Raw genomic sequence first — 27781 nt, 5'->3', positions numbered from 1 at the left:
GCTCTTTTGGCCATGTAAGTTTGTAACTCACAAGTATAGTTTATTTCAGCATATAGCTAAATAAACATTCAGATTTTTACTTTTAATTTCCTTTTTTTAAAAAACAAAATTAAGATTGTTTCTATCACTTTGAATGTAAATAATGGAAATTATATATGCCATAGTTTTTGCTTATCCCCACCACTATGTTTGTTTTTTAATTTTACTAATTAACATGATAAAGCCAGCTATTTCTGATAATAAAATTTTTATAGTGGATCCTCATACAGGTGGAGTAAATATGTAGTAAATGTATAGTAAAATGAAAAATATTTCACAGTATCCTTATAGTAAATACTGCAATAAGACTGAGTTGCAACTGCGACTCTTTTTATAATGTTCTTTTATTAAAGTCTGTGGCAGTAGAAGCCAAAGTGCTGTTTATTTAAAACATATCCGGGGCTTCCCTGGTGGCACAGTGGTTGAGAGTCCACCTGCCAATGCAGGGGACACAGGTTCGTGCCCCAGTTCGGGAAGATCCCGCGTGCCGCGGAGCGGCTGGGCCCGTGAGCCATGGCCGCTGAGCCTGCGCGTCCGGAGCCTGTGCTCTGCAATGGGAGAGGCCACAGCAGTGAGAGGCCCGCATACCGCAAAAAAAACAAAACAAAACAAAAACATATCCGTGGTGCAGGGTATCTTATGTGAGAATTAAATTAGTTATATGTAAAATGCTTATTGCCATGCTTAATAGATGTTTAAGAAATGGAAGCTAAATGAGTCAAACCGGTATGTGACTGACTGATATAGCCCTTTTACCCTCCTAGAGAGACATGTTGCTTCATGTTTTGTTTTTACTCTTACTCCTGAACTTCCTTAGAGTCAGCAAAATTTTTTTCTATGATAGCTTCTTAATGAGTGATAATAGGAACTCCAAGAGTGGTAAACAGGGACTATAAAGTAGTTAATATGTGGATTATTTTAAATAGGATTTTTTAAAAGTTGGCAACTACCTGCTGTTGTATTATTATGGGAGTGAAGTATAAGTGTGGAAATTAGTTTATTACAGTTATGAGAAGGCATAGTAGGATGGTGGTTAGCATTCCAGGTGAAGTAGGCCAAAACCATGTGAGTCAGAGTAATTAAGGACAAGTTAGGCAATGAACAGGTACATGATTTCATTGCCCAGTCTCAACCTCTTCCTGTCTCAACCTCTTCTGCCTCTGTTCTATTACAAGACATTCCTGGAAAAGCTATACTTCTAGGTCTGCCTGCAGTATCAACTAAAAATATCAAACCGAGTAGTGAGTTCAGTAGATAGTACTTTGCTAAATAAGGACCAGAGCTGACTAAGTTTTGTCCCTTGGGTGAATGTAGAGGTCCTAATCTGGGGAAGGAAGAGGAGGAAGTGTTATAAAAGTTTTATTGTAAGGGAGTGGTAGATTAGGTGAACATATTCAGTGGATAGTTAGTTATAGAGGAAAGACTCTGGCCAAGTGATAGAAATAACAATTGAAGGGTTAAAATGGCCACGCTCTCCTAGGGAAAGAGAGAGTAGCTAAAGATCTTAATTTGGTAGTAAAAAATTTTTTTTAGTATCCACTGACATGGTAGCCAGAGATCACTTTATAAAGAAGAAGAAGTTAAGTGAGGACTTCCCTGGTGGTCCAGTGGTTAAGACTTCGTGCTTCCACTGCAGTGGGACATGGCTTCATCCCTGGTTGGGGAACTAAGATCCCTCATTACATGTGGCACAGCCAAAAAAGAAAAAAAAAAGAAAAGGTTAAGTGATGAAAATAAATAGAAATAAGGTGATAAATTAGAGAAAAGAGAAGGGGCAAGCAGAGACCAGTTAATAGAAGATTGAACACACCAGAAAGAAATGCTAATTCTAAGAGCAATATTCTTAGAATTTGGAAAATAATTGGATGATTTTTTTTTAATCTACTACTCTGAATTACTCTAGAACTGTTTTTACTAAGTGCCAAAGAAGGGATATAAAATCTTACTGTATTATTATTTTTTTACGTATACTAAGTTAGATCATAAATCTTGAGAATAGTAGCTGTCTTAAAATTCTTCAGCATTTAGCCCAACTGGGAAAGATATATAAATAAATGGCTTCTAGGAATTTTGAGCCTTTCTGTGGAAACTAAAGTTGAAAGATGAAAGGATAGTATAAGGGTAAAAATACTGAGGTTAATATGAAGAAATAGGCTGAGGTTCATTCTAATATAACATTAAATTAACGTAAAATGACATAAATAATGACATTAATAGTTTGTGTTTTCAGATGACAGACGGTATATAATATGAAATCTTGTATTGGGAAAACGTAGATGGGCACATCATGATGTCTTTTATCATTTACAGTGCAATTTATAATTCATAAACCTTAGACTTTTTGTGTCTTACAGTCTGTTGCCAGAATCGGCCAAACTGGAGCAAAGTCTGTCTTCTCACAGAGTGGAAACAGTCGAGAGGTAACTCCAATTCTTGTTGCACAAACACAAAGTTCTGGCCCACAAACAAGGTATTTATTATGGTGTCATTATTTGATATTGTTCATTATTTGATATTGTTTCTTATTGTGAAACATGATTGTAATCCTTCAGTTTAGGTAGGTTTTGACTGTCCCAAGAATTCTAGAATGACTATTGTAAATTTTGAATATGTTAAATTTGAAATTTCTAACTTACTGAAAAACGTGTTTAATCCTTAGTTGAGTATTATAATGCAAATCAAGACAAGAGTTAGCTAAAATACCTTTTTACTCTAATTGCCTCATGAATTTGTTTGAACTAGATATTCTGAGCAGTCCTCCAAAATAATTTTCTTCTTTTTTTATATGACCTTCTCCACTGGTCAAGTACAGATAGATTATTCTCCCCTTCCCCTATTATGCATTTCTATAAATAGATCATAATACTAATCTTCCAATAATGAATCCATTTCCACACAGAAGTGATGTTAAGTAGGATCTCTCTTCTTGTTCAAGGACTCAAAAATAAATTATAGCTAATATTTTAAGAGAAAGCTCCAACTTTGTCTCCTAAAATAATGAACATGTACCTTAAGTCTTAAAACAGACAAACGTGTGCATATACCTTGACTATATAAAAGGCCTCAATATTTCTAAAATGCCAGGATGGTAAGTCTCATCATGAGGGCCAGCTCTCAGGCAGGTGACAGTGATTGCCTCAGGCTCGGTTATGAGAAGGAGCCTGAGGCCTCCTGCAGAGCAGCATTAATCAGGCCAAGTATATGCTATTCTTGAAGAATACATAAACATAATTTACTGAATTATACATTTCACTTTAAACAAATATACTAACTAATATGCATCAACTATAATGATTTTGTGTTCTTTGTATTATTAATTCCATTTTATCTTCTCTTTTTTTAAGTTAAGGTATAGTTGATATACACCACTTTATCTTCTTTATCGCTCGTTTTAGTTTCCTACAGCTACTGTAACAAAGTACCACAAACTGGGTGGCTTAAAACAACAGAAATTTATTCACTCACAGTTCTAGAAACTATAATCCAAAATCAAGGTATAGACAGGGCCATGCTTCTTCTGAAGCCACTAGGAGAGGATCCTTATCTCTTCTAGCTTCTGGTAGCCCCAGGCATTCCTTATTTTGTGGTAGTACAACTCAGTATTTGCCTCTGTATCCACATAGCCATCTTCCCTGTGTGCCTCTGTATTCAGATTTCCTTTTTCTTATTAGGACATCAGTCATATTGAATTAAGGCCCACCCTGATGACCTCATCTTAACTTGATTACATCTACAAAGACCATATTTCCCAAGAAGTTCACATTAACTCTACTGGGGGTTAGGGCTTCAACATATCCTTTTGGAGATACAATTCAACCCATAACATGCCTTATTAACACTTACTCTTTATTTTGTCTTTTTAGAGGTCATTTTAGGGTTTATATTACACATTTTAACTTATCAAAGTCTACCTTCACGTAATACTATACCATGTCACATACACTATAAAACCTTATAACGGTATATTTTCATGCTCCTCTCTCAGTCTGTATGCTATTGCTGTCATATATTTTACTTTAGAGTGATGGTTGTAGTTTCTGCCTTAAATAGTTACCTTTAACAGAGATTTTTTTTTAATAAGAAAAAGAAATCTGTTTTATAGATAGCCACATATTTACTGTTTCTGGCGCTCTGTTTCTTTCTGTAGATCCAAATTTCAGTTTGGTATTTTTTTTCCTTCATCTTGAAGGACTTCTTTTAACATTTCTTGTAGTTTAGGTCTGTTGGTAATGAATTTTTTTTTCAGCCTTTGTATGCAGAAGAAAGTTTTAAGTTCACCTTTGTTTTTATTTTTGAAAGATATTTTCACTGCGTATTGAATTCTTTTTTAAAATATTTATTTATTATTTATTTATTTATTTATTTTGGCTGCACTGTGTCTTAGTTGCAGCATGCAGAATCTTTGTTGAGACATGCAGAATCTTTAGTTGTGGCATGTGGACTTCTTAGTTGCAGCATGTGGGCTTCGTAGTTTCAGCATGTGGACCCTTAGTTGTGGCATGCATGCGAGATCTAACAGTTCCCTGACCAGGGATCGAACCCGGGCCCCATGTATTGGGAGCACAGAGTCTTACCCATTGGACTACCAGGGAAGTCCTGGGTATGGAATTCTAGTTGACAGGTTTTTTTTTTTCTTTAAAGATGTTGCTTTACTGTCTACTGGCTTACATTGTTTCTGACAAGAAGCCTGTTGCCATCCTCATTTTTGTTTCTCTATGTATGTAATCTGTCTCTTTTCTCTGAGCCTTAATATTTTTTCTTTATCACTGATAATTAAGCCATTTGATTATGATGTGCTGTAGTGTGTTTTCTCCTTTCTTGGCCTTCAAATTCATTGAGCTCCTTGGATCTGTAAGTTGATAGTTTTCATCAAATTTAGCTAATTTTGGGCCATTATTTCTTCAAATACTTTTTCTGTCCATGTCCTTCTCTCTCATTCTGGGACTTCAAGTACATGTATATTAGACTGTTTAAAGTTGTCCCACAGTTCACTAATACCCTGTTCTTTTTTGTTTCCAGTCTTTTTCTTCTCTTTCATTTTGGATAGGGTTTACTACTATGTCATCAAGCTAACGAATCTTTTCTTCTGCAGTGTCTAATCTGCTGTTAATCCCATTCAGTGTGTGTGTGTGTGTGTGTGTGTGTGTGTCTATTTTATCTCAGGCATTCTGTTTTTCATCTCTAGAAGTTTGATTTGGTTCTCTCCTTAACATGCCCATGCTTTCTTCTACCTTTTTTAACATATGGAACTACATTTATAGTAGCTCTTTTAATGATCTTAGCTACTAAGTCTTACTGTGTCTGTTTTTTATTGATTGGTTTTTCTCTTCAGTATAGGTTATATTTTTCTGCTTCTTGGCATGCCAGGGTTTTTTTGTATGCCAGTTATTGGAAATTTTACGTGGTTGAGTGCTGGACTTTTTGTAGCCTTTTAAGTATTTTTCAAGTTTTGTTCTGGGATGCACTTAAATTTTGTTTGTAATATCTTTATTGGAGTATAATTGCTTTACATTGTTATGTTAGTCGCTGCTGTATAACAAAGTGAATCAGCTATACGTATACACATAACCCCATATCCCCTCCCTCTTGCGTCTCCCGCACACCCTCCCTATGCCACCCCTCTAGGTGGTCACAGAGCACTGAGCTGATTTCCTTGTGCTATGCAACCGCTTCTCAGTAGCTATCTGTTTTACATTTGGTAGTGTATATATGTCCATGCCACTCTCTCACTTTGTCCCAGCTTACCCTTCCCCCTCCCCATGTCCTCAAGTCCATTCTCTATGTCTGCGTCTTTATTCCTGTCCTGCCCCTAGGTTCTTCAGAACCATTTTTTTTTTTTTTAGATTCCATATATATGTGTTAGCATACGGTATTTGTTTTTCTCTTTCTGACTTACTTCACTCTGTACGACAGATTCTAGGTCCATCCACCTCACTACAAATAACTCAATTTCGTTTCTTTTTGTGGCTGAGTAATATTCCATTGTATATATGTGCCACATCTTCTTTATCCATTCATCTGTCATTGGACACCTAGGTTGCTTCCATGTCCTGACTCTTGTAAATAGTGCTGCAATGAGCATTGTGGTACGTGACTCTTTTTGAATTATGGTTTTCTCAGGGTATATGCCCAGTAGTGGGATTGCTGTGTCATATGGTAGTTCTATTTTTAGTTTTTTAAGGAACCTCCATACTGTTCTCCATAGTGGCTGTATCAGTTTACATTCCCACCAACAGTGCAAGAGGGTTCCCTTTTCTCCACACCCTCTCCAGCATTTATTGTTTGTAGATTTTTTGATGATGGCCATTCTGACCAGTGTGAGGTGATACCTCATTGTAGTTTTGATTTGCATTTTTCTAATGATTAGTGATGTTGAGCATCCTTTCATGTGTTTGTTGGCAATGTGTGTATCTTCTTTGGAGAAATGTCTATTTAGGTCTTCTGCCCAATTTTGGATTGGGTTGTTTGTTTTTTTGATATTGAGCTGCATGAGCTGCTTGTATATTTTGGAGATTAATTGGTCAGTTGCTTCGTTTGCAAATATTTTCTCCCATTCTGAGGGCTGTCTTTTCATCTTGTTTATGGTTTCCTTTGCTGTGCTTTTAAGTTTCATTAGGTCCCATTTGTTTATTTTTGTTTTTATTTCCATTTCTCTAGAAGGTGGGTCAAAAGGGATCTTGCTGTGATTTATGTCATAGAGTGTTCTGCCTATGTTTTCCTCTGAGAGTTTTATAGTGTTTGGCCTTACATTTAGGTCTTTAATCCACTGTGAGTTTATTTTTGTGTATGGTGTTAGGGAGTGTCCTAATTTCATTCTTTCACATGTAGCTGTCCAGTTTTCCCAGCATCACTTATTGAAGAGGCTGTCTTTTCTCCATTGTATATTCTTGCCTCCTTTATTAAAGATAAGGTGACCATATGTGGGATTCACTTAAATTACTTGTTAACAGCTTGATCCTTTCAGGTTTTGCTTTTTAATTTGTTCGGTGGGACAAGGGCAGCCTTTAGTCTGGATTAATTTTGCCCCACTTTGAGTACTCTACTCAATGGCCTGTTTAGTATGAGGTTTTTTCACTCTGGCTATTGAAAATATGAGCCATTCCCAGACCAAGGTGAGCTCCAAGAATTGTTCTGCCTGCTCCTTTTCAGTAGTTCTTTCACCACATTCTGGTAGTTTCCTCACTGCAATACTGTAAAGCAATTCTGATGCTGACTACCCAGACTTAGCATAGATTCTGCAGGCTGTGGTCACAGTCCCAACAAGACTGTCATCAAGTCTTACTGACTTGCCAGTTACAAGCTCAGGGGTTCCCCAGGCCACTCACACTTCTAATCAACTGGCTACAAATTTGAGGATTCATGCTAGCCCCTCAGGTTTGATAATTTGCTAGAACAACTTACAGAATCTAGGAGAGTGCTATACTTAAAATTACAGTTTTATTATAAGAGATACAGAGCAGGACCAGACAAATGAGACCCATAAGTTAAGATCTGGGAGAGTACTGAATACAGGAGCCTCTGTGTCCTCTCCCTGTGGAATCAAGATGTCACCCTCTCGGCATATCTGTGTGTTCATCAACCAGGAAACTCAACCAAGATTTGATGTTCAGAGTTTTTAATGGGGTTTTATTACATAGGCATGATATATTTTGTCATTGACCCCTTGAATGAACTTAGTCTCCAGCCACCTTCCCCTTCCTAGAGGAGGTCAGGCTAATATCACCTAGCTCAAAGCCCAGTCCTCTAGTCACATGGTTAATCTTTCCAATATGGCCAGCCCCCCATCCTGAAACTATCTAGGACCCCACCATGAGTCACTTCATTAGCATAAACTTAGGCATGGTCCCAGACACCCACAATGAGTAACAAAGATATCACTTGGGAAATTCTGAAGGTTTGAAAGCTCCCTATCAACAACTTGGGACAAGACTAGGCAAATTATTATACAACACTCAAACACCTGCACTGGTCAGTTTTCAACTGAAGATTCTAGGGAAACCTCTTACAGATCTTTGGAGCTCCCCTCTTTGTAGCGCTCTCCTTTCTGGTGCTGCAACCTGCAGATTCTAACTGCCTTGGCTTCCCTGAATTCTCAACATTTTCTTCTCAACACACAGAGACCAATGAGCTCTAGTTGTGGTCCCCTTCCCTGCCCTGCATCCTCAGAACTTTCCTCAGGCATGTGCTACCTGCTGTCCAGTGTCTGAAAAACATTGTTTCATATATTTTGTTCAGTATTATAGTTGATTAAGATGGGAGAATAAATCTGGAATAAATAATTCCATATTACTCTATCATAATTGGTAGAAGTCTGTTCTTTTATTTAGTACTCTTAGCTAAATCACCCAAGAAAGTTTGTGTGTCATCATTTTCTCCACATGTTAACCTCTAAAAATCATTTCTATAATCTTTCCAAGGCATTTTCCTATAATTACTAGGATATTTCATATTTTATTGCAAAGCCATAAGATGATGCTATTTACAAAAACTTTTTAAAATGGTATTTCATATAATTGGCCTATAGTCAAATAAAGTAGTAAGTGGTAGAACCTGATTTCAAACTTCAACAATCTGATTCTGGAGCACATGCCTTTCAGTGTCAAACTCCTAGTTAAACAGATGCAGTATCCTGTTTCACTTTTCTGGTGCCTGTCAGACTTTGAGTTTTTTATTTTGTCAGATGGCCCTTTGGAGCTAACAGAACCCTGATGAAAATTATAATATAGGGATGTCTTCTTTAACCTCCTAGCCCCAGAACTCTCTTATTTTTACTTCTACCCCCACAAGATGTATGTTACCCTCATGTAGCCTTTTGCCTGTTTAAAGCAAGCTCAGCATCTTTCTCAGGCTTGTCCTCCCTATAAACTGCTCCATACTATGAAATTATTCTCTCCTACTTCTCAGGCAAAAGTCTTTTCTATAGTTATGTAATCTTATTGACAAAATATAGCTTACATGTATAGTATAAATGACACATAGTTGTTCCTGCCAAGTAAAGGATAATGGTACTTTAAAAAATGAATAGGTTTCTGGAAAAGACAAAACTATGGAAACAGTAAAAAGGTAAGTAGTTGCCAAGGAAGGAGGAGGGATGAGTAGGCAGAACACAGAGGATTTTTAGGGCACTGAAGACATTCTGTATGGTAACATAATGATGGATGCATGTCATAATACATTTTTCCAAACCCATAGAATATACGAAACCAAGAGTGACCTCTAAGGTAAACTGTGGGCTTTGGATGATTATCAATGAGTGACAATGTGATACACTGTAGATCTATCAACTGTAACATTGTTCCACTTTGGTGGGGGATGCTGATAGTGGGGAGGCTGTGCATGTGTGGGGGAGTATATAGAAATTCTCTGTACCTTTCCCTCAGTTTTGCTGTGAACCTTAAACTCTGCTAAAAAAAATAGTATTAATTTAAAAATTATCATTAAAAAGTAAATTGGTCAACCCAAATGACCTCACTTGCTGAAATCTCTTCATTGAGATTGTGTCTTTGAAAGCCGGTGCATTCTTTTATTCACTGGTCAGCTTCTCTTTTAATTTTCAGAAGCTTCTTTGACCCAGACTCAGGTAATTAGTAGGATTTCCCATAAGCTGTATAAACTGTAAATAGTTTAGTCCATAGACTTACTGTCAATTAGATAATTTGAGGTTTAAATCTGCTTGCTTTCTAACAATGGAATTCTTTTTTTTTTTAATTGAACTATAGTTGATTTACAAAATTGTATTAGTTTCAGGTGTACAGCAAAATGATTTGTTATACATACATACATATATATATATATACACATACATATACATATATTCTTTTTCAGATTCTTTTCCATTATAGGCTATTATAAGATACTGAATATAGTTCCCTGTGCTACACAGTAAATCCTTGTTTATCTATTTTATGTATAGTGTGTGTATTAAGAATAGAATTCTTGTATCTTAAGATTTGCCTTTAAAGTAAAAAAAAAAAAAAATCTATCCAAGTGATTATTAGATTCCTTTTGCTCTAAACAGAATAATCCCTTGGTGTGGCTGTTTGAATTTACAGGGTAATAACTTCCCAGGTATCAGTTGTTCTAGTGGTATCTATTTGTTGGCAAATACCCCACATTTAGACTGTCCATGTCCAGCTTTCTTTTTCTTTTTCTCTAACTTGCTATAGTTGCAAATGAGGGCTAGAGATAATTGGTTTATAGATGTGTTTACTATTTATTGACCCATAATTTTTATGTGGATTGTTTTAAGTTCAAATTAGCAATTTCAGATAGAGTGAAGATCTGTGCTATAATTTTTATCATTTTATCGTAACAAGAATCATTTTTTAAATAAGAGTTTTCATAGGGGGATGAGAAAAGGACTGATCTCATCAATTTTAGAATGCAAACATGTTGAATACTTATTTTTTAATGTACTTGAATTGAAACAATAGTTAATGGTCATAAACTGAGTTTTTTTTTTAATGTCTACTTTTATAATTTTTTAGTACAACACCTCAGGTATTGAGCCCCACTATCACATCTCCCCCAAATGCACTGCCTCGAAGAAGTTCACGACTTTTTACTAGTGACAGCTCTACAACCAAGGTAATTTAAAGATTTCTTCATGTCACATTTACTTAATGCTTCCTCCTCTAAAATTTCTGTTCATCGATGACTCAATGTCTGATGAATAAATTAGGAGACTATTTAAAATTTTTTTAATGTTTTTTAATTTGGAGGACCATCTGTAACATTTGTAAATTTTCTTGGTCCTTTAATAAACATAACATAGTAGAAATTACAAAATTATAGTGATGGAGAGCAGGTCAATGGTTATTAGGAGTTAGAACTGAGCGGAGGATGTGACTTTTACAGCATAGCACAAGGGAATTTCTTTGTGAAGTGGTAGAGCAGTCCTATATCTTTATTGTGGTAGTTGATTACACAAATCCATACATGTGACAAAATTATACTGAACTATACACACCAAAATTTTTTAAAAGGTGCATGTGAAAACTGATGAAATCCAAATAAGAGCTATAGTTTTGGTTGCTAGTGTTGTACCAATTCCAATTTCCTGGATTTGATGGTGTACTACGGTTATGTCAAACGTTACCATTGGGAAAAATTGTGGGAAGAGTAAATGGAAATTTTCTGTGTTTTCTTTGCACGTTTTTTTGCACCATTGGAGGAACTTATACCTTTGGTAAATTTTCTTCATCCATTGACAAATATTATGGACAGTCTTTAACTTTGACATATATAGATCAGCAATTTTGTACCTTATAAATTACAATGCTCTGAGACAATTAGATGTTGTATCTACTTACTTTCTTATTTTTAAATAATGAAAGTGTTGGTTTTTTTAAAATGTTTGTTTATTTATTTATTTGGCTGCATTGGGTCGTAGTTGCGGCACATGGGCTCTTCGTTGCAGCGCGTGGGCTTCTCTCTAGTTGTGGTGCGTGGGCTTAGTTGCCCCACAGCATGTGGGATCTTAGTTCCCCAGCCAGGGATCAAACCCACGTCCCCTGCATTGGAAGGAGGATTCTTAACCATTGGCCCACCAGGGAAGTCCCAAAAGTGATACACTTTCAATAAAGAGAAATGCTTAAAGCTAATGTACCTTAAACACTAGTTAGTTACTATGATTTATTTTCAGAATTGTTGTGTTTCAAATTAAATGACTTTGATGACTTGTTTTCTGAGAAAAATACAGATCAATCAAAACTGTTTATTTTATATCTAATACTTGAGAAAAAGGGTTGGGGGGATGTCTAAAATAAATGAGTATAATAAGTGTGGGATTTTCCTTCTTGTTACAGGAGAATAGCAAAAAATTAAAAATGAAGTTTCCACCTAAAATCCCAAACAGAAAAACAAAAAGTAAAACTAATAAAGGAGGAATAACTCAACCTAACATAAATGATAGCCTAGAAATAACAAAATTAGACTCTGCAATCATTTCAGAAGGGAAAATCTCCACAATCACACCTCAGATCCAGGCATTTAATCTACAGAAAGCAGCAGCAGGTCTGTTTTAAATGCTTAATATCTTCTTTGTATTTTATTTTATTTTATTCACTTATTTTAAGTAAATTTATTTATGTTCATTAAAGTGCTTTCCATTTTTTTCTGGATAGATGTTGGAATTTTTAATGAATTATTTTGTAATTAGCCTTTCTAGAAAACCAGACTGCTTTACTGTGTTTTTCTCCTTTGTTTACTACATTGTTTTCTCCTAGAAGGTTTGATGAGCCTTCTTCGTGAAATGGGGAAAGGTTATTTAGCTTTGTGCTCATACAACTGCAAAGAAGCTATAAATATCTTGAGCCACCTACCTTCTCACCACTACAATACTGGTTGGGTCCTGTGCCAGATTGGAAGAGCCTATTTTGAACTTTCAGAGTACATGCAAGTAAGTATGAAAAATAGTTATATATGCCTTTCTAGAGATAATTTAAATTTAATTAAAATGCTTATGCTTGAGAAGCCTAGATATAAAGGGTCAGTATTTATTATGTAATGTCTATATTTATTTTGTCACTATTTATAATTTATGAGCACAATTCTTTCTTGTGTTAAGGGGTAGTTTAAATTCTTTGGGCTTACTTGAGATAGATTTGTAGAGAACCCAAGTCATCCATACATTCTTTTTTTTTTAAATTTATTTTTCCTTATTTTTTTTTTTTTTTTGGCTTGTGTCGGGTCTTAGTTGGGGCACACAGGATCTTTGTTGAGGCATGCAGGATCTTTTTGTTACGGCACATGGTCTGCTTGGGTTTCTCTCTAGTTGTGCCACTCAGGCTTCTCTCTAGTTGTGGCGGGCAGGTATTCTCTCTCTAGTTGTGGCACGCGGGCTCTGTAGTTTGCGGCATGCGGGCTCTCTCCTTGAGGCGTGAGCTCAGTAGTTGTGGCACGCGGGCTTAGTTGCCCCACAGCATGTGGAGTCTTAGTTCCTGACCAGAGATGGAACCTGTGTTCCCTGCTTGAAAGGTGGGTTCTTTACCCCTGGACCACCAGGAAAATCCCCATCCATACATTCTTATGTGAAACATTTGTATTCTACTTAGTTGGATCTGAAAATATGTATTTACCATGTAATAGATATTTATAATCAATTCTTTCTACTATATATATAGAGTTCTTACTGGGATGACTTTTTGGCATTTAGTATGTTTTATAAATTTAATACTATGAAGAAAGTTGTATGTAATCGAGAACATAATGTCCGTATTACAAGGCTTTTATCATTTTAATTTTAATTATATTTGTTGCTTAAGTTATCTGTTTAAATCAGGAAAGGAGAGGATGATTAGCCTAAAGCCAAAGAAAATTCTAATTTACTCCCCATTTCTTCTTTCAAAGCACTTCATCCCCCACCCCTAAACTTAAATTAGAAAAACGTTTAAAAAAGACTTTAAGTAACCTATATATTAGTAAAATTTCTCTAACATAAATTATTTAAAGTTGATAATAAGGTCTCTTATTTGCCCTGATTACTTTCAGCATATATTTGAGTGCATGTTGTATCCTAGACTCTCTTCTGTACTGTAATATAGCTAGACAGATAATTGCTTGCCTTCAGAGGGCTTACTTTCTAGTAAGAGACATATTGTAAGCCAATAAATATATAAGGACAGGCAATAAGCATATGAAAGAAATAGCAATAATAATAGCAATAAGCAATAATAATAGCAATAAGCATATGGCATAGCAATAAGTCATATGGAAGAAAAATGAAGCATGGTAAGGAGATTGGGAGACAGTGAAGTATGGTGCTATTTTTTAAAAAACATGCTCAGAAAAAGGTTACTTCTCCCTGAATGAGCCATGCAAAGCTCTAGGGGTGAAGTGTACTTCCAGGTAGAGAATAAATTCAGAATTGTAATTTACTGTAAATTACAATTGTAATTTATCTTGTAATTTTTGTAACCTATCTTGTAATAAATTGTAATTTATCTTGTAATTTTGAGTACTAAAGAAAAAAGAGTTGTAGACAGAAAGACTTTTTCATTGCTGGATTGTGGTTTTTTTAATTGGTTCACAGGTAAAAGCTTTGTTTGGATTATTTCTTATTTATTGTTTCACAGGTACTTTACATGAATTTTATTGTTACCCCTAATTATAGAGCAGATGTAGACCCAGATATTTAACTAAAGAAAGCCTTTGTTTCAACTTAATTTAATAAGTTTTCTTTTTTCCTTTTTGTCTATGGCACAGTCACTTTTCAGAGGAAGCAATAGATTGATTCTGAAAAATTTTAAACCAGAAGGTTTCCAAAACCTGTATTTGGCAGGTGGTTAGGTCTGTCTTCTCTTAACCAATGCATGTTTGAAAAATGCCCATTTGAAAAACTTATCTGTATAACTTTTAAGGGATTCAGGGAAGTCACAAATCTAAGCTAATTTTAGATAGTATATGGCCATATGTAAAAATTGTTCCTATTTTTCTAGTTTTATAAATTCTGTTTCCGTATTTTGTCATCTTCATTTCATTAAGAGTAGACCAGATATTCCTTATTCTAAACTAAACTTGACTTTCAGAATTTTTAACTTACTGAATTGATAAACTGGGGAGCTACATAACCCAAAGCCTCAAACTTCAGGGGAGAGAAGCACAGTTCTGGAAGCTTTGAGTGTGGTGAGGAAAAACTTTGGCTTGGTAGCTGAGAAGGGACCCTAAAGTCAAGAGAGTGCTGCAGAAGAAAAGGGAATTATACTAGGCAGGGACTATAGTTCCTAGCAGGTAAGACATTGATGGAAATATTCAGTGCTCAACATGCCGTCGGGTTGATGGCCAGCCAAGCCTGTTTTTCCCCTAAAGTTTTCCGCTCAACCTCTTAATAATCAGTACAAAAATAGGTTTTGTATTACAGAGGTCATTCTTCTCTCACCTTTCCTGAGAGTTATTCTATAAAGCCATAATTAAAACATGGAATAGTGTTTTTTGAGAATAAAATAATTGACTTCTTTTTAAATTATTAACTTTGTATAGATCTCTCTTCTGTCTTTTTGGTGGAAACAAATTTTCTTTTCAGAATTCATGTTCCTGCCATAACTTGTTTATAAAAACTAGGTTAAGTGTGAATATGATTACATCAATATTTGACCTACCATGGAAGCTTGCTCAATTTGGCCATGTGTTAGTATCAATACTAGTTCACATAAACACTGTAAAACAAAGCAGCGTTTAGATCCTATGAGAACAGTGCCCAGCACTCTCCCTCTATATATGTAAATTGTATCAACTTGTTTTCCCCTTACTAGTTTTTGTATTTCAGGCTGAAAGAATATTCTCAGAGGTTAGAAGAATTGAGAATTATAGAGTCGAAGGCATGGAGATCTACTCTACAACACTTTGGCATCTTCAAAAGGATGTTGCTCTTTCAGTTCTTTCAAAAGACTTAACAGATATGGATAAAAATTCACCAGAGGTAAATTAACTGAAACACTTTGCTTATGTGACTATCTTTTTTTTTTTTTTTTTTTTGTGGTACGCGGGCCTCTCACTGCTGTGGCCTCTCCCGTTGCGGAGCACAGGCTCCGGACGCGCAGGCTCAGCGGCCATGGCCCACGGGCCCAGCCGCTCCGCGGCATGTGGGATCCTCCCGGACCGGGGTACGAACCCGTGTCCCCTGCATCGGCAGGGGGACTTTCAACCACTGCGCCACCAGGGAAACCCTATCTTTTTAAAAATTTTTTTTTTTTTTTTGCCTCACCAGCGCAGCTTGTGGGATTTTAGTTCCCTGACCAGGGAGTGAACCTGGGCCCTAGGCAGTGAGAGTGCAGAGTCCTAACCAGTGAACCACCAGGGAATTCCCTGTAGCTATCTTTTGATCATCTTTACCAAACGGAAATGACCCAAATCATTCATTTAGTATCACCCACACTTATTTTCGTATTCTTCTGTATAGGCAGGGACTCAGAGAAGAAGGGGAAATCCTAGAGTGTATGGTGCAGATTCACAAATAGAAAAATCATAAAGCAGATATTTCATTCAGGATTAATCAAGACTTGGTTTTGTTATAATTGCTGTTGTCACCAAGAGTAGAGTTCATTAAACAGAAAGAGAGATTTTTTTAAGTGCTCATTTTAAATTAAAATAATAATTTTAACTTCATTTTAAGACATAGGCACAGTTTACATGTTTCAGTCCTATAAGGATTTTATTTCCATGCATCTCAAGAATATTTAGTGGTACTTCTGTAACATATTTAAGCTTCTATAGTCTCCATGAACACTGAATTGGCAAATACTGAACCATTGCTCCTAGGGGAAATACACACACACATATCACACTTGGATCCAGCAGTGATCACTAAAGCACTGCAAGTATTGATTTTGGTTTTACAAATAAATTTTAGAAAGTAGACAAATTTGCCAATATGGAATCCATGAATGAGGATTGACTATATTAAAACTCTTTCAATTGTTGTCTTTCTGTTGTAAGTAAGATCTGAGTCTTAATTTTAGTCATAGATTGCTTTTGTTAGAAAAAAATAAAACAAAATTTTAATTGTGCATTTGGTTCTTGTTTCCATTTTTTTAAGGCCTGGTGTGCTGCAGGGAACTGTTTCAGTTTGCAACGGGAACATGATATTGCGATTAAATTCTTCCAGAGAGCTATCCAGGTTGATCCAAATTATGCTTATGCCTATACTCTATTAGGGCATGAGTTTGTGTTAACCGAAGAATTAGACAAAGCATTAGCTTGTTTTCGAAATGCTATCAGAGTCAATCCTAGACATTATAATGCATGGTAAGTGCTAACAAAGTGCAAAGGCAGTGTCTTATTGATGGGGCTGATACTCAGTAATTTTTCTTGTTAGATATCTCTTTGTTGTCATGAATTTGATTACTAACTAATACTTAAGAATGGTACCTACTAGTTGATAACTTCTAACCAAAATGGTTTTTTATGTGAAATTTATACCTTTAACAAACTCTTAACTAATGCCAATAGAATTCCAGATCCTTATATTCAACAGTTTCAACCTTTTCTCCTACCAAATTTTTGCAAATAGGTGGTTTTGTTACTTTGATTTGCTACTTTTTCTTAGAACACTAAAATGGTGATTAAAATAGAAAGTGGTTGGGACTGTGGAAGGTTAATCTTTTGGGTTAATCATTATAGCAATTTTCTATTTGTCACTAAATCTGAAGCACTAGATTATTGAAATATATTTTTTCATTTGTGTATATGTGCTTTTTAATGGATATCTCATTTCTAAGTAGTTACATTGCCTGAAAGATGGCCTGATAAGTGCTAGCTTCTGCTGACCTATTAAACAGTCAGGCTTGCCAACATTCACATAAAGTTCTCTGTGATATTTTCAGAGCTCAGTTCTTAATAGGACTTCTGTTGTTTTTTAAATGTGTACTGTCTGTTCTGCTATATTGCAATAGTTGCATTCTTAAAAAAACTTTACCATATCAAATATTATGCTATAAAAATAATTGTTTCAATTAGAGAAAAGGAGGAATATTTAGACTAGCAAGCTTTTACTGGGAAGAATTTCAATATTGAGTTATTTAGGTAACTATATAAGTATTTAACTAAACATTAAGCAAGTTTGTTTTTCCAACTCCAATCTTCAGTTATCTCCACTTTCACCATTATTAGCACAGAACTTTTCATACCTTTTCTTCACCTCTAACACAATTATAATAATAAACAAAACCACACAAATAAAGGAGATACACTATTGTGCTTTTTTTCTTAATTATTTGGTGTTTATTCCCGATCATCATTAGCTAGTTTAGCCAAGAGGGATCCTTAATGTAAATCAGTAACAATGTGTTCACTTGATGTTTTGAAAATTCAGGAAAAATACCTGTATATCAAGTTACTATACTGTTACATAGCCTTTAAAATGTATAATTTTGAAGTCTATTTGAAGCCTTTAAAAAATATAATTTTGAAATCTGTAAATTTTGAAATCTATAGGAGCATATTTTTGACACAGTGAGTGGGGAGACGGGATGGAAGCAGAACATGACACTATGCATATTCTAATTATAGTATAAAATATATATGCATTTGGACAAATAACATGGAAGTAGCATTGTTAGGAGTTTAGGGTCTAGAATCATAAAGGAAGGAACTGATTAGCATCCTTATTAGCTGTATAACTTTGGGCAAGTTATTTAACTTCTCTAAGCCTCAGTTTTTTAATTTAAAAATGTGATTGGTAATAGTACCTATCTCCTTGGTTCCTTCTAGGATTAAAGGAGATAAATCACACAAAGAATTTAACAAAATTATTGGCACACACACATGATAACCACTCAGTAAAAATTAGTTACTAAATCTAGATTGTAGTGGTGGGTCTAAGGATGTGGTTTCTTTTTTCCCTCATTGTTATAGTTTTATTTGATTGATTGATTGATTGACTGGATTGGATTTATTGTTTTTACCTGTAAAAGTGACTTGTCTAGAATTCTTTGACAATTTTTTATCATGACTGATAGTTTTTGCCTATCCTAAGACCATAAGTATTTTTCTACTGGTTTATTAAAATGCCACGTTCCATACATATCCTTTTATTAGTTGAACTAAATTAGCAGTTCATATCCCTAAAATTGTACTTTATTTTAAACTCTCAGGTATGGTTTAGGAATGATTTATTACAAGCAAGAAAAATTCAGCCTTGCAGAAATGCATTTCCAGAAAGCACTTGACATCAACCCTCAAAGTTCGGTTTTGCTTTGCCACATTGGAGTAGTAAGTAGCTTTCTAAGTATTGTTCAGTTAATCCCTTTTGAAATGTTTGTTATTGACTTAATTGGTATAATGAAAATTAGGGCTTTTTGTTATTGTTATTCTTTTTTTTTTTTTTTTTGCGGTACGCGGGCCTCTCACTGTTGTGGCCTCTCCCGTTGTGGAGCACAGGCTCCGGACACGCAGGCTCAGCGGCCATGGCTCACGGGCCTAGCCGCTCCGCGGCATGTGGGATCTTCCCGGACTGGGGCACGAACCCATGTCCCCTGCATCGGCAGGTGGACTCTCAACCACTGCGCCACCAGGAAAGCCCCAAGTTGAACATTTTTTAAAGTAGGCTTGCTTCTAAAGTTATTGTGGAACAGATTGTTTTATAATTTTGAGTGGTTTCTTTGAAGTTTTTAGATAAAAGAGTATGCTCCTCTGTTAGGGAACTAGTATTTAGGATTTCACTTCTGTGGGCAGAATATTTGGCCACATGTAGTAATAACCTTCTGCAAAGATCATTGCATAGATGAATTTAGCACCAGATGTTGGCAGTACCTACTCTCACATTCTTGTTCGTTAAAGTTCCACAATCACATCCATTCACTCCACTTTATTTTATTTTATTAACTTATTTATTTATTTTAATTGAGATTTTCAAGGAACATAATTTCAGTTTTAATCCCACTTTCCAGTCACACTCAAATTCCAGGTAAGAGACTGGGTCACGGTTTCATAATTATACAATATAAAACAGACAAAGTGTGATGGTTGAATACCCGCCACTGGCCAGTTTCTAAAGCCCATAGTCCAGTATTGTGTGATCTGTGGGTTCTAAGACCTACAAAGGTCACTTATCTTTGCTATAGTTTCCCTGTTTTTGTTTTTTTTTGAAGTAGAGTTGATTTACAATGTTGTGTTAGTTTCAGGTTTTCAGCAAGATGATTCAGTTATATGTATATTCTTTTTCAGATTCTTTCCCGTTATAGGTTATTATGAGATATTGAATATAGTTCCCTGTGCTATACAGTAGGTCCTTGCTGTTTATGTATTTTGTATATAGTAGTCTGTATCTGTTAGTCCCAAACTCCTAATTTATCCCTCCCCCACCCCTTTCCCTTTGGTAACCATAAGTTTGTTTTCTATGTCTGTGAGTCTTTTCCACTTCATTTTTAACATATAATTCACCTAAGGAGGAACAGAGCAGAATATGAGTACACAGGAATAAATAGTGAGACTTGGTTGGTTTTTTTTAAGTTATTTAAAATAAATTATTTACTACCCAGAATTACAGATTAATGGTTTTCAAATACGTAAAGCAGAAGGACCATTTTTAAAACAAATTCCTAAAATATGTAAAAGTGTAATTGTTCCGAGTGAAACAGGGTTGGTAAGTTTTAGAGCCAAATCCTCTAGGGGTTCTTGGAAAGTTTCAAAAAGTCTAATATTTAGAGGACCATAATAAATCTGTTAAAATGTGAGTATTATCTAGCTAAATAGTACAGATTTTCTTGAGAAGGAAGACAAAGGTTTTTCTTATCTTTTAGGCTTAAAGGTAACCAACTATCTACTCTAAAGATAGAATCTTGATTATCATTATGTAGGGTAATGGTGAATTGGGGGCTATGTTGGTTTTGAGTCACACTATTTGGTTTTCACCTTTCTTCATAAATATCAAAAGGAAAAACAGGATCTTTATTTCTTACAGGTTCAGCACGCACTGAAAAAATCTGAGAAGGCTTTGGATACCCTAAACAAAGCCATTGTTATTGATCCTAAGAACCCTCTATGCAAATTTCACAGAGCCTCAGTTTTATTTGCAAATGAAAAATATAAGGTAAGATATATACATGTATCTTAATCATCTCCAACATTGTACTGCTTAAGTTTTGCCCCTTTTTTAATAAACTAAAAGTTATTTATACTTGAATTTTTATCTTAAATAGTCTATTTTCCCCATTTTTAAAAGCTATTAATTTTTTTGTGCCTGTGTGATTTTATTTCTTCATGAGAAGTACTCATGGGAAGGATGGGTGTATGGATATTTAGGAACATATGGTTATCCCTTGAAAAGATTTCCTATGTGGAAAGGCAGTTATCTTAAATGTAAAACCTAAACCATCCTGTTAGGACCAAAATATGTGAACAGATGACAAATGAATGTGTGCATTTTTCAATAAGTATTTATTTGAGTATCTGTTATATGTCAGGCACTAAGAATATAGTGGCAAGTGAAGCAACCATATTTCCTGCCTTTGAATAGCTTACCATCTAGTACCCTTCTAGAGGGAGAACAGACATTAATCAAATAATCACAGGAATAATACATAAAGGAAAAGTATACATAGTGAATTATGAGATCTTATAACAGGGAGACTAGGTAATCATAAACTATGAATCCAAAGTTTTGATTTTAAGTTCAGGTTACTTTTTAAATAAATTCAGGCTCTTTCTACTAAAAGCAGTTAAAAACTTACCAAAAAAATACCCGAAATTTAAGTGCACGGAAAAACTTGGGCTAAATAATCCATTTTAGTAGACTCTTCCCTAGAAATCTGTTCTTCCGGGACACATTGAAATTTGCTGAAATCGAAAAATACAAACTCGGTGGTAAGCCCTTAACTTTTTACAAGACTAAGAAAGATATATAAAGGGATTAAATGTATAATTTATTCTTTGTCATTTATTCGGTAATTCTTCTAGTCTTGCTCTGGTTTTCTTTATGAAGAAGTGGATGTCTAATCCTAGTGTTCTGTCCTTTTAAAACTTCTTGTAAATCTAATAAACACTTTTAACTTGCTCTTTGAAGTACTATAATTGTAATTCAGCATTTGTTTTCATTTTTTTGCTTCACTGTACTTCTCTAGATATGTGGTCAGTTTTTTCTGTTGAAGGATTTTATTCAATTTATTGTTCTTAAAGCCATTTTAATGCCACCACACCTACCAGGAATGCCATGTAAATCAGCCCTATACTTGCTTCAAGAAGCTCATGTTCTAATCTGATCCACTGTCCAGGCTGTAATGGTTATAGTCATTTTTGAGTACCAGCTTGGGGCTTGGCTACTTTGATGCATGGATTAGATACAGGTAGAAAAAGGGCATAAGGAACAGTTACTGATTGCTTCTGAAATGTCTTGCCTCCAAAATGAAAATCAAATTGTGTTAGAGGGCCACCTCAGTCTCTCTGTGGCAAAAACATTGCTGGACACCACCCTATTTAATGTGTTGTGTTGATATCTAGTTGTGTAAGTCTTAAGTCTTTTAGGGCAAAAATGAGAACTCTGGTGCTGTGTTAGACACTATTTCTCACTATTTCTCACTGTTTTTCTATTTGCAAGTAGATTATCGGGGGGGAGGCATGATAGATACATGAAATTTTTATAACAATTGTAACGTATAGTCATAGGAAAAAACACATCAATTCTGAACTGTGTGAATTGTGTGTGGTGTGGAAGTACAGAAGTTTGGGGGTATGTTATGTTGATTAAAATTTCTTTAAAGCAGTGATTCTCAAAGTATGGTCTGGGAGCTTCCGGTGGGGGTGGTCCCAAAAACCCTTTCAAGAAGTCCACAAGGTCAAAACTATTTTCCTAATAATATTTAGATGTTATTTGCCTTTTTCACTTTCATTTTCTCCCCAGTGTACAGTGGAATGTTTCAAAAATTACTTTTTTTTTTTTTTTTTAAGAGTAAGGCTTCCCACTCTTTTTTTTTTTTTTTTTTTTTAAGATGTTGGGGGTAGGAGTTTATTAATTAATTAATTTATTTTTGCTGTGTTGGGTCTTCGTTTCTGTGCGAGGGCTTCCCCTAGCTGTGGCAAGCGGGGACCACTCGTCATCGCGGTGCGCGGGCCTCTCACTATCGCGGCCTCTCTCGTTGCGGAGCACAGGCTCCAGACGCGCAGGCTCAGTAGTTGTGGCTCACGGGCCTAGTCGCTCCGCGGCACGTGGGATCTTCCCAGACCAGGGCTCGAACCCGTGTCCCCTGCATTGGCAGGCAGATTCTCAACCACTGCGCCACCAGGGAAGCCCTCAAAAATTACTTGATGTGATATCATAACAGATTGAATGCAGAAGCAGATAAGAGAGTCCAGCTGCCTTCTGTTAACCAGAGATTTGCAAAAATGTTAAGCAATGTCACTCTTCTCACTGATTTTTTATTGTTCTGATTAGAAAAATATTATGTTAGTTAACATAACTAGGCCAGATTCCTAACAGTGGGATTGCTGAATCAATGTTTACCTGCAGTTTTTAACTTACTAGATAATGCTAAGTTGTCCTCACACAGAGGTTGCATCAATTTACAATTCTGCCCTCAGTGATGAGAATACCTGATTTCCCTCACTCATGGTAACTTTATGTAACATCAAATTTTTTATTTTTGTCCACTTACTAGGTGGAAAATTGACAGTATCTCATTTGGGGAGCCAGTTTTTTTGGGGGGTTTTTTTGGTTTTTATTTTTGGCTGCGTTGGGTCTTCGCTGCTGCGCTCAGGCTTTGTGGCGAGCAGGGGCCACTCTTCGTTGTGGTGTGTGGGCTTCTCGTTGCGGAGCATGGGCTCCAGGCACATGGGCTTCAGTAGTTGTAGCACGTGGGCTCAGCAGCTGCAGCTCACGGGCTCTAGAGCGCAGGCTCAGCAGTTGTGGCACACGGGCTTTGTTGCTCCGCGGCATGTGGGATCTTCCCAGACCAGGGCTCGAACCCATGTCCCCTGCATTGGCAGGCAGACTCCCAACCACTTCGCCACCAGGGAAGCCCCAGTTTTTATTTTTAATCATCATATCTTTCTTTTAAATACAAATGCAGTTTTCCTATCTGTCTTTTCAATCTCCTGAACCCTTTAGCAGTGGTCAGAAAATTCCTAGATAATTTTAACTCAATTCAGAGGGTTAAATTTTAGGCTCTTCATCATTAGTTAAAATGTCAGGTTGGTATTCAAAGCTTAGTGCTGGTGTCAGGGAGAAGGTAAATGAATAGAACTTCAGAGTTCTGCAACTTAGGTTTTTTTTTTTTTTTTTTGCGGTACGCGGGCCTCACTGTTGAGGCCTCTACCGTTGCGGAGCACAGGCTCCGGACGCGCAGGCTCAGCGGCCATGGCTCACGGGCCTAGCCGCTCAGCGGCATGTGGGATCTTCCCGGACCGGGGCACGAACCCGTGTCCCCTGCATCGGCAGGCAGACTCTCAACCACTGCACCACCAGGGAAGCCCTGCAACTTAGTTTTTAAAACACTTTCATATACAGTGTGATAGTATTTAGTTATTTTAAACAAAATGGTGACAAAAGCAAGGGTTGTCACCTCCATATTTCACAAAGAATTGTGTGTGTTTTCAGTGAATTTTGGTGAATTCCTGCCGCTTCTTAGTTCCTGTTGTCATAAGTATTTTCCTTGCATTTTATTTTCACAACAAGAATTAATGCAACAAGGAAGCACATTGATTAAGATCTAGTAAGCTTTAGTTAAGATGATTTTGGAAATTAAGTAAAAACACTTGCTTAGTCAAAACTGTACAATTTTGCTAGTGTGTTTTTCTTTGCTTTTTTCAGTCTGCTTTACAAGAACTTGAAGAATTGAAACAAATTGTTCCCAAAGAGTCCCTCGTTTACTTCTTAATAGGAAAGGTAAAGATTGGGGCCCGGGTTCTAAACTGTGACTTTCATAACAAATATTAATTTTGAAGAATAAATATAATATTTTATTGTGCAATATCTGTTGAGCAAATTCAACTGGAGCTCTGAACTAATTGCTCTGGAAATAAAGAATGGATTTAGTTTAACATTTAAGAAGATGATATCCTAATGAAGAAGCAAGAACACACACCCTATAACCCTAATCCTTCTATAGTTTTGGAAGTGTATTAGCACTTGCAGCCAATGGCCAGTAATGAGTTCATAACTGAGGCTACCTCAAGGAAAGCCCTTAGCTTCCAATTATCAATAAAATACTCAAACATCCCCCAAAAGAAGAAAAGTAATGCCGCTGTGTTGTTTAGTTTGAAAAAGTGGCTTGCAAAATTTCCAAGGCCAGACTAGTCAGGATTTTACACACTGGGCCCCCAGATGCCAGTTGGTTAAGGTAGCTGAGGACAGTGGACAGGTGCTGAGAGTTGATATAACTCTGTTTAAAATCAGTGTAAATGAATGCTAATCAAGCAGCTTATCGTCCATTTCTTTCCACTATCATTGTTCCAGACAGAGTGAGGTTTATTGGAAGCTCACTACCTGAGAGATATAGGCAAGGAATTCTGAAAATAATATCTGAATATATTAAAAGGAACTCAAAAGTTGGTATGAATTATTCGATAGGATGAAAATGTTCTACTCCTCAGAATGAATTTATAGCACATAATCAAGAGCCTAATTTAAATTTAAAATGTTTAGGATTTTATAGTTGAAGCTTACAACTTAATGAAAAATGTAGTGCTGCTGTTTATTTTTAGGTTTACAAGAAGTTAGGTCAAACGCACCTCGCCCTGATGAATTTCTCTTGGGCTATGGATTTAGATCCTAAAGGAGCCAATAACCAGATTAAAGAGGCAATTGATAAGCGCTACCTTCCAGATGATGAGGAGCCAATAACCCAAGAGGAACAGATCAGTGAGTATCATCCATGTGAATTAGGTTTATATGTGGTTATTCAAACTAGAAAGCTAGTGAAACACCACATCAGAGTTGGTAAGATGAAACATATTTATTTATGGCACAGAATAAACATGGAAAATTTTTTGAGTATTCAGAAAGCTACCGTTTGTATAAGGATTTAGGGACTGCTTTTTTATTTATCTCTAACCATGTTAGATTCTTTATACCAAATGAAATTTTAGGGAAATTGAACAGGGTAGTATAATAACAGCATGCATATGGAGCCAGGTAACTAGTTTCAGTTCTGGATCTAGTTTGCTGTGTGATTTTTGACAAATCCATTGCTGAATTTTACCTAAGCTTCAATCTATGTAACTAATGCCTGCCTTATCTGCTTCATAGGAACGTGATAGGGGGAGAAAAGATGATAGGTGTGACTATGTTGAAAACATTGTAAGTGCTAAGTGAATGAATAATAAATTTGTGCACATTTTAAAGTACTGACAGATCTGTAGTAGCTATTCAAATTCTATGTAGCTCTCACAAATCTAAAATCTAAATATATGGCAAATATATTTAAATGGAGAGATCAAAAAAAGAGGAAGGAACAAAGAATTAGATTGATAACTTAAGGCAGTAAATACTCTATCCCTATATTGAATCACTATATTGTACACCTGAAACTAATATAATATTGTAAATCATCTGTACATCAATTAATTAATTAAAAAGCAAAAAATATATATACTCTATCACTTGAGAGTATGTCTTAAAATAATTAGTGAGAGCCAAGACTTAATATATTAATATTTTTTAATAAGAGAATTGAGAGACCTCTGATGAGATAAACTAAGATGACTTTGTTTCAGAAATACATTTATATTCTATATTTTTGTGAGCTAATGGACTGTCCCCAAAGTGGAGTCAACAATTGGATGGAATGTCAGAGAATAGTTCTGATTCTTAGGTTAGGAATAGGAATTCATTAGGGAGAGGCAGTTTTAGTAGTTAAAACTCTTTTTTTTTTTTTTTTTTTTTTTTTTTTTTTGTGGTACTCGGGCCTCTCACTGTTGTGGCCTCTCCTGCCACGGAGCACAGGCCCTGGACGTGCAGGCACACGGGCCCAGCTGCTCCGCGGCACATGGGATCCTCCCGGACTGGGGCATGAATCCATGTCCCCTGCATCGGCAGGCGGACTCCCAACCACTGCGCCACCAGGGAAGCCCCTAGTAGTTAAAACTCTTAAAGGTGAAATGCAATAAAATAATCTTAGACATGCTATAAAATAAGGAACTTGAATCGCATTTTATTGAAGGATATCAGGATTTTTAAGGGCTTTTATTTAAGGTCTCATCTCTCTGAATATAGTAATTTTCTTGTTTTCATGAACCAACAAAAAATATTTGTCAGATATCTTACTGTAGACTTTTGTTTTATTTTTAAAGTGGGAACAGATGAATCCCAGGAGAGCAGCATGACAGATGCAGATGACACACAACTTCATGCAGCTGAAAGTGATGAATTTTAACTTCTGGAAATCAAGACTTTTGCAACTGGATGTGTGACTAGTGCTGACGTGTTTCTTGTCCTTCCATATACTGAGTCTTCACTCTTGAGCCAGCAGTGTCATCATCCATCACTTATACCCTGAGTGTGCCCCTTTCATTGGACGCTGACTGTACACAGAATGAAAGGCAGTGCAATATTTAGCTGCTAACAAGACTGGCTCTTTCACCAGTATGAATGACAATTTAGGGGATAGGGTGGGGAACTTTCTTTTCTTTTTTTTCTTTAATCTCCCTTTGTTGGAAAGCTATCATGGAAGGAAGAGTTTTGTTTTATCTTGAAGGAACCATTAGATATGGAAAGTGGTGATGAACCAGAATCTCTTGGTCGTTTTTCCAAAAATTTGTTTTTACTTGGTTCTGTTCCTGATAAACAAAGTGACTGACCTTCATTTCTAGGTTCTTCAAGAATGGTGTTAGCAAGTGCCAGATGGAACAATAAAAGACATTGCCTATAACAGAGTAACTTGATTGCCAAGGAATATAAATTACCTTAAACTTGCAGTGTCTCCCATAAACAAATATAATGGGCATATTGGAACTCATATGTACGAATCAATATCCCTCCATACAGTGTACAATTACTCTTGGCAAGAATAATGTCTAACCAAGAATTTTAATTTATTCATCTTGCTTCAGAGTGTTGATCATTGTTGTCTAGGTATTATAAACTTTAAAATTGGTCCTTACCATATTGCCTCTTCTCTTTGAGCTCTGTGGGATCACCTTTAACATTCAGAGATGATAGAAGCGTTGCCCACTGAAAAGCCAAAAAAAGGCTCTTAATAACCATTTAAGTTCACCAGAAGAATCAAAATGAGAACACTAAATGGAAAGACTTTAAGAGATCATGATAGGGAAAGCCTTAATACAGTCAGAATCCTCCCATAACTGTGAATCTATA

General features: G+C 36.0%; 1 protein-coding gene across 2 annotated transcripts in view; it reads left to right on the top strand.

The window, feature by feature from the left end:
• The window catches only part of CDC27 (cell division cycle 27), a gene marked incomplete at both ends in the record, with an annotated part of 58782 nt that extends 31942 nt beyond the window's left edge, over window positions 1-26840 (top strand). The window contains 11 exons of one of the 2 annotated variants that reach the window (XM_079725224.1): window positions 2394-2509; window positions 10527-10626; window positions 11847-12054; window positions 12267-12439; window positions 15305-15457; window positions 16574-16782; window positions 18630-18747; window positions 20438-20566; window positions 24278-24352; window positions 25171-25327; window positions 26758-26840. In XM_079725224.1, coding sequence (XP_079581350.1) covers window positions 2394-2509; window positions 10527-10626; window positions 11847-12054; window positions 12267-12439; window positions 15305-15457; window positions 16574-16782; window positions 18630-18747; window positions 20438-20566; window positions 24278-24352; window positions 25171-25327; window positions 26758-26840 — 1521 coding nt within the window. Of the gene's footprint in view, window positions 1-2375; window positions 2510-10526; window positions 10627-11846; window positions 12055-12266; window positions 12440-15304; window positions 15458-16573; window positions 16783-18629; window positions 18748-20437; window positions 20567-24277; window positions 24353-25170; window positions 25328-26757 lie in introns of both variants that reach the window. The other variant, XM_079725225.1, reaches the window with a different exon arrangement.
• Between the last annotated feature and the right edge of the window lie 941 nt (window positions 26841-27781).

This window comes from Hyperoodon ampullatus (assembly GCF_949752795.1).
Source record: "Hyperoodon ampullatus genome assembly, chromosome: 19".
In the NCBI taxonomy this organism is placed as follows: domain Eukaryota; kingdom Metazoa; phylum Chordata; class Mammalia; order Artiodactyla; family Ziphiidae; genus Hyperoodon; species Hyperoodon ampullatus.
Note: the sequence above shows the minus strand (reverse complement) of the source record. Positions and strands in the feature narration are given on the sequence as shown.